This window comes from Alosa alosa, chromosome 22, assembly GCF_017589495.1.
Source record: "Alosa alosa isolate M-15738 ecotype Scorff River chromosome 22, AALO_Geno_1.1, whole genome shotgun sequence".
NCBI classification, from domain to species: domain Eukaryota; kingdom Metazoa; phylum Chordata; class Actinopteri; order Clupeiformes; family Clupeidae; genus Alosa; species Alosa alosa.
The window spans coordinates 10139453-10147296 of NC_063210.1; the positions used below are offsets into that span (position 1 = coordinate 10139453).

Here is a 7844-nt window from a genome sequence, read left to right on the forward strand (position 1 = left end):
ACGTTGCTCCCGTCGCTCACGTTGAGAAGTTCAACTTTTGCTGCACCGAATGACGGCACCAGCCAATCAAATTACGAACAAGTGAACAATATACAGCACCAGCCAATCAAATTACGGTTATACCTTAAGTCATTTGCATAGCTACCGTCGGGAACATCCACTGGCATGCGCTGACGGAACGCAACTGTGTGTGGGAACCGTAAGTGAGTCTGAACAAAATGTAAATGTATCATTTCACAAAAGATCAACTTTGAGCATGACAGGCATTATGGTCTCACAAGAGCACTGGTCAACGTGAGCACCGGCAAAGTGTCTTGCGCCCCCTTGTGGCATGCTTTTAAATGATTGGCCTTGCTTGAAGACTTACTTTATCAGACTTTTACTAGGATGTCTGGCTGCCAGTTCAGCTTTAGGACAAACTTCATTAAACTTAAAATTAAAAAAAGAAATGTTTTTCAACAGCAACTGCTTGATGGCTTCAGTAACCCTGCTGCAATACATTCTCTCACACACACACACATACACACACACTAATCTGTGCCACTAGTCTGATAGTAATTTAGCTGCAATCCAGTCGATGAAGTGGTTGACCCGTGCGTATAACCCTGGCTTGTTCTTCACCCCACAGCTATCTCCCCAGCTCACGACACCGTAAACATAGTAGGTCCCATCCTTCTGACACACAAGAGGACCACCAGAATCGCCCTGTCAACAGAAATATGGGACTGTTTTAGATTCCCCGTCTCAGTCAAAATAAGAGTATCTGTTTTAAGTGTGTGGGGAAAACAGTGGGGAAATTCTGGAAATGTATTTTCAATTCATTTTCATCATGTGTATCATAATGATTATCAGCCATCTTAAATTGACACTGAGAAACAATGGCAGTTATAATCAAAGATCATTGCAGTTGGTAGTACATTCCCCTAAGGTATCAACATGCTTTTGACAAATAAGTTAACATGCATGCATACATAAAAAATAAACTCTCTTTCACACACACACACACACACACACAAACACACACACACACACACACACACATACACACCTGGCATGAGTCCACCCCTCCTTCCATCTTTCCAGCACAGATCATGCTTTCATCCAACCTGGTGCCATAGACGGTGGGAGCTGTGCAGCGCTCCTTGGAAATCAGACGCACCTTGGCTGATAGCAGCTGGTTGCTGTAAACATCTGTTTAAAGAGTAAGAGAATAAAAGAGTTAAGAGGCCATACTGTATAATGTTATTATAATGTATAATGTTATATATATATTATTATTAATATAATTATATATAATTAAAGCATTGCTATATATCTTCCTGAAATACATTTGATGAACAAAAATCTTATGCCTCATATTGAATTATCCAAGAAAGGTTTGCTATGTGACTGTACCACCGATCTGTCTGCATTCATGTTTGTGGTAAATGGGTGAGGAGGGGAGGATTGGCTTGCCTTGCTCTGTGGCCCCCCATCCCGATATGGAGCACTCAGTGGAGTCCGGTAGCGGTCCGCTAGGCAGGCAGGCCGTCTTCACAAACCTGGTCTCTTTGGCACACTGGCCCTTCGGACCCTTCAGTCTCAGCATAGCTGCAATTCAATCAGATATTCATGTAACCAGATATTCATTTGTTCATTCATTCATTCATTCATTCATTCATTCATTCATTCATTCATTCATTCATTCATTCATTCTAAGGCATTCTGTGAGTTCAACCAGAGACTTTCTAATGAGGAGACACAGCACCTAAAGAATCCTCCATAGAAATGCATGGGGTTAGTTTGTAACGCCAATATGCCAGTTGTCTACACATATCCCGCCCCTTCCGCAGCAAAAAAGTTGACTTGTGAATACATTGTGCCAATCATGTGGTGTGTTGTAAATACATCCACATATTCATGCAACCAGATATTCATTCATTCATTCATTCATTCATTCATTCATTCATTCTAAAGGCGTTCTGTTAGTTCAACCAGAAAGACCTAGCAGGGCAGGTGCATGAGTTGAGTCATTATTAAGACCGATGTAGACTGGTGATTGGTCAAGAGAAATGAATGAATGAGTGATGTAGCATTGAGTCTTCCTGGCAGAACTACTGTACGCTGGCACTTGCATTTCTTTGAAAGAAGCATGGCAGTGCTAGGTTAAGGCTTGTGCACCGCTGAGTAGATCTATACACACGTGTCTGTTACGTTGTGTCTGTCTTGCTAAGTCTGTTCATAGTATGACTCACCCACATCGTTATGGAGCGCGTCAGGGGCCTCCCTGTAGTCCTCGTGAATGATGGCCTTCTCAACAGGAATGATCTGCTCAAACTCCTCTGTCTTGTCCAGGTTGATGCCACCCAACTCCACCTGCATCTCGTCCATGGGATTACTACAGCACAAATGAGTAGAAGTGAGTGAAGCATATGCCAAAAAAATACTAATGGTGATACAGTCTGAAAAATAAATGGTCAAATAAATTTGCACTTTTGAAATGAATTGAATTGAGACAGAGATGTGTTGTAGACTCTCTCTCTCACACACACACACACACACACACACACACACACACACACACACACACATGCAATTTCAAACAAAAGCATGGCCAGGTCAGAGCGGTGCTGATAGGAGGCCACATATACGCACATGCAGTGTGCAGCAGTGAGGACCCAGCATGATCCCACCAGGATGCCTCCGCATGAGTGACGGAAGGGCGAGAAGGAGCCCCTGGGTTTGATCTGCAGAGAGGCCTGCCAGGGGTGGGCCGCAGGCAGGGCTTTCCTCCCCCCAAAGATCCGGGCAGTGGCGCGGCCAGGCTCGGGCTTTCCACACTGGGCAAACTGACCACTGGAGGGAGGGTCTGTGGCCTCATTGATGACAGGGATGGTGGGAGGGACTGTGGGTACTGTGTGAAAGAATGAAAGAGGATAGTAGGAGGATGGGGGAGAGAGAGAGAGAGAGAGAGAGAGAGAGAGAGTCAAATAATGTTACACAGTGAGATGTACAGTAAATCTGAGCTTATGAAGTGTTTAAATGTTTTGGAAATACAGCTAAATACTGAGTTGCAACAATACACACACTGAAAAAAAGTAATCATATCTTCTCATGATGACGCACTTTCTCATTGTATAAGGACTATAAACAAAGCTGCGATGAAGGTTTGAACTTTGCTGTTTGCACGGCTTATTGATTTCTGTAGAAGATACTTCTGTCAATCAACAATCTTCCAATCATTCAGTCAGTTGTGTGTGTGTGTGTGTGTGTGTGCCAATGTACCAATGTCTGATCCTGAGCATTTCCTGATATTGCAGAAGTCCCAGTCCAGCTTCTTCTTCTTTCTGATGAAGCACCAAGGGGCGCTCTCACCATCAGGATTTCTGTCAGGGCAGAAGAAGAGGCACATGTTAACATACACACACACACACCAGGCTTGTGCAAAATTCCAGAATTTAATTGAAACTGGCTTTTAAATTCCAATTCAATTCTTGAATTTCACTTGCATTTCAATTGAGGTAGCAAACAGGAAGCAGAATTGCAATTCAAATTGTGCACAACCCTGACACACACACACACACACAATCTTACAGCAGACCTGCAATAGCTGTGGGGTCCCAGTCCATCGATAGTATCGTCAAGAACTCCACCAGGGATGAGGTGAGAGTTCCATGGCAGACAGTTGACTCCGTCCTCAGTCACGCTCACAAAGCCCCGGTATGACTCGCCGTCCCCCTCAACGCAGTCGTTAGGCCCTGTATGCATTTCCAAGATAGTGTCAGTGCTTTAGCCTGATACTCAGTAACTTTTTAACTGCATCACTTTTTCTTATGCAACTGTTTATTGATTTGTTTTTGTACTTGCAGTGCAGGTAGTATTTACTGTAAGTGTGTGCAAAAGCATTGATCTTTTTGTCTTATGATTACATTTTGAAATAGACAAGTACAAGTTGTGTATAGATCTAATACATAAGTTTTCTTAACATCTCCTGTCAGATAGGAGTCTGGTGTAGAACAGGTTGAGGTATTACCAACTTGGCAGAACTTTCCACTGTAGCCAGCCGGGCAGGCACACTCAAACTTGGTTCGGGTTCGTCCTTTCTTGCAGGTACCACCATTCATGCAGGGATTTGGTTTGCACCTGGAAGCTAGAAGACCAACACTCCCCTGAGATGGCACTTCAACAACACTGTAAGAACCTCCTACTCCTACCCCTGATTCATTGCATTCATCATTGACATTGTGCATAGATTTCATTATGTTGGTCTAGACTTGAATCTTCCATTATCTTAGTGGTAACAGCACAATCAGCTAAACTCAGCAGTGCAAAGATTTACTGGACATTACAGGAGCAGATTTACTGGACATTACAGGACATTTAGGGGACATAGTTGGATCTGTACTCAAATCACTGCTTGTAGGATGCCTACCTTTCCTGCAGTCTGGTCCCTGAAAGGGAGGATCACATTTGCACTCATAGAAGGGAGCCGTTTGTGTGAGGACGCACTCTCCGCGGCCACATTTGGCTTTCTTACAGGGATCCTCAGCTGATATAACATGGTAAACGTGTTATTAAAAAAAGATAGTACTGCGGTCCTTATGATCTGTAGATATCGGAATGGTGAAAAAACAACACCCAAAACATAAAAGCAAAATATCATTGAAAATCCCATATTGTTCAGTTAGAGCATTGTTAGTGTCAGAAACGTAATTAATGAAAAATCTTACTTGCTTGGCACTGTTTGCCTTTATAAGGTCTTGGGCAGGAGCACTTGTATCCACCATCCACCAAATTCTTACATACCCCATTGTTGAGACATGGATTCGGGTCACACTCATCTAAGTAAGAAAAAACAATACATTTAAAGTAGGCCTACACATTGCAGAAAAGCATGATGATGAAATGGAATTGGTCTCTGGTATAAGTGCTAATTTGTTCTGCATTGAATTGAGCCATAGCATATGGGTGGCAGTTAATTAGTGGACCTTGATAACTTATATTCTACACACCATACGCAAAACACTAACCCAGGTTTTAAACACCACATCAGTGGTCTGCAGATGAGTAGGCTTACCAAGCACATCAAACAGTTCAGTAAGCCAACTCAGGTCATAATCACCCGTCGAGGGGTCTTCAGTGTAGTCATAATAGGCATAATCTGTAGGGGAAAATACAGCATTAAGTATACAATTCACAAAATGACAGGATGATATAATAATATTATGCAATGATAAATAAATGAATGATATCAGAGCTACACTCTGGGGGCATGTCTGTGAGGTCCCATGTACATGCCCCCAGAGTGTAGTACTGTAGCTGCCTGGCTGCATTAGCTACTGACTGTAACAACACGAGCTAGGTAAAATCGATTGTTTTAGTTTTTTTCGTACCGACAGTACTCGGTGAAGAAACAAGATCTACAGTATGTGAAAACTCGCCAGATTTCTCCTTTAATGAGCAATTGAACAGTTGTTTTCCAGAGTCTACTGTGCAAATGCAATATTTGATGGTCAAAAAGTCATACCTTCATCTATGGAGGCATGGTGGTCAGGTGATCCTTGGACACTCTGTTCAAGAAGAAAAACAGGAAGTTTTGATATATTCATAGAATATATATATATATATATATATATATATATATATATATATATATATATATATATATATATATATATATATATATATATATATATATATATATATACTCTCTTGTTAAGCTCCTGATGGTGACCAAGCTGTTGATCTGCTTGATCAGCTCAACATCATACATGAATGTACTGAATATGTAAAACTAAAATGTGTGCGTGTGTGTGTGTGTGTGTGTGAGAGAGAGAGAGAGAGAGATAGAGAGAGAGAAAACCCTGCAGCTATTTAATTGCCATGATAAAATAATCTTGGGAAGTTTCTTTGAATCATTTGCATCGGCACCGCAACTCACCCCAGTTGCTGACGGAGACAGACTAGCCAGGGTCAGTCCAAGCAGCAGCAGCAGCAGCAGCGCAGGACCCATGGCTTCTGCCGAGACAGAGAGATAGACCGTAGCTTCTCACCAGATCGACCCCACAGACCGACTGCTGGCCAGATGTCCCCTTGTGCCCGATAACACTCTGACCCTCAACCCGCAAACCACTGCCCCCAAATCCCATCCCAACCTACAGCTATGCTAGGAAGGGTCAATGGACTTTAGAAAAGTAAATGAAGCTGATACCTGATCAGGCTCAGCATTTTCTTGTGTGTGCCACAGAAGATATTTCAAATACAGGATTACTTTTGCTCATGGAAATGACTTGACGCTGCCACACATTTACTTGTATATGAGGAGTGTCCCAATCATCATTGTAGGACAGTTATCGCAATGCAGTTAACTGTAATTGTCAAGGCACTCTGTAAATGCTGAATCAAATTAATCCTTTTGTTAATTATTGTTTTTGAGATGTTCAATGTGGCTTGTTTCTTTCCTTCAATAATATTTTTTTTGCTGAGGCCTCGTCAACAATACCTGGTCTAAACAGCATTATTTATGTACTTCAAAAACAAACCAACACTCAAATTCCACTCTCTTCTCTTTCCACTCTGGCTCAGTGTCACATTGATTAGTATTAGTTGACTGGGTTTAATCTCTGCAGGCCTCATTGTGTAATTGGCTTGATTTCCAATTTTGGTCACTTTGGATAGAGACTCTTTCAACATGTGTGTTCCTAAGGAATCCCCTGTGGCACAGAAAACAACATTGAGCTGATGGTAACTGGGATAAACAAACATTAAAAAAAAAAGTTTTAAAATCTACATTTTGTAGAACATTACACTGAAGCCTGATTCATTTTAATTTCAAAGTATCTGCATTGGTTTTGAACATATCAACCCGGAAACCCTCTAAGAAGGACAGTTTGAAAGGGCCTTTATAGTAAGTGTCTGGCAAATCAGTAAGGTTAAGTTATACTTTATTTGTCCTGCAGGAAATTTGTATGAACATTTTCCAATCCAGCGGTTAGTATACCCATACATACATACATACACACACAGACAGACACATACACACACACATTCACACACACACACACACACACTTGGAGCAGTCAGCTCTCTAGGAGCACACATACACACCCGGAGCAGTGGGCAGCCCTTGATCTGTTGCCCAGAGAGCAGTTGGGAGTCAGGTGCCTTGCTCAAGGGCAACTCATTCGTGGATGTGGAAGAGCTCTGTTCAATCACAAGTCCAATTCCTTGACTAGTAGGCCACAGATGCCCTGCCCACTCAATGTAAATTACTTTTTTTAAGACAGTTTAAGGCAGGGATGTCAAACTCATATTAGGCAGTGGGCCGGATTTGTTGGAATGAGACCTAGTGGGGGGCCGTCATTGTCATTATCATTTTTCTGCATGGGTATCAGAGTGTTATTTGATGATATCACAAACAAGTACAAATAATGTACTGCTGTCATATAGCCTACTGCTGTCATATAGCCTACTGCTCTTTCTCTCTTGAAATGCCCTACTTCCATGTTAGTTTTTCTGCTTCTTCCTTCCTGAGGATGGTTTGTAGTGCTAGGTTTAATCGATTTATCATATCATAGAGATATTGCTTTTAACAAATTGTTGAAGACAACTGGATGTGATTTTTTTTCTAATTTCCCCCCTCCTTCCCAGAACATCTGAGGGGCCGTATGAAACCTGCTGGCGGGCCTGATCTAGCCCCCGGGCCTTATGTTTGACACCCCTGGTTTAAGGGCTCTATTTTGGCGATCAGAAACGCGGCACAAAGTGACGCAAAGCGAGACACAAAGCTTATTTTTATCTTACGCCCAGTCAGTGGTGGATTTTGTACCATGCGCTTCACTTGTATTAAGCCTTGTGCCCAGGCG

General features: G+C 42.2%; 1 protein-coding gene across 1 annotated transcript; it reads right to left on the reverse strand.

Annotated features, from left to right (window-relative positions):
• Positions 1-363: 363 nt before the first annotated feature.
• Positions 364-6085, reverse strand: habp2 (hyaluronan binding protein 2). Its single transcript, XM_048233518.1, has 13 exons — positions 5921-6085; positions 5507-5549; positions 5057-5140; positions 4710-4820; positions 4412-4528; positions 4013-4129; positions 3581-3737; positions 3265-3365; positions 2635-2893; positions 2235-2377; positions 1456-1590; positions 1049-1191; positions 364-705 (listed from the first exon to the last, which is right to left on the reverse strand). Exons 1-13 carry the CDS (start codon positions 5990-5992, stop codon positions 544-546), a joined length of 1644 nt encoding a protein of 547 aa, XP_048089475.1. The 5' UTR covers positions 5993-6085; the 3' UTR covers positions 364-543.
• Positions 6086-7844: the final 1759 nt, after the last annotated feature.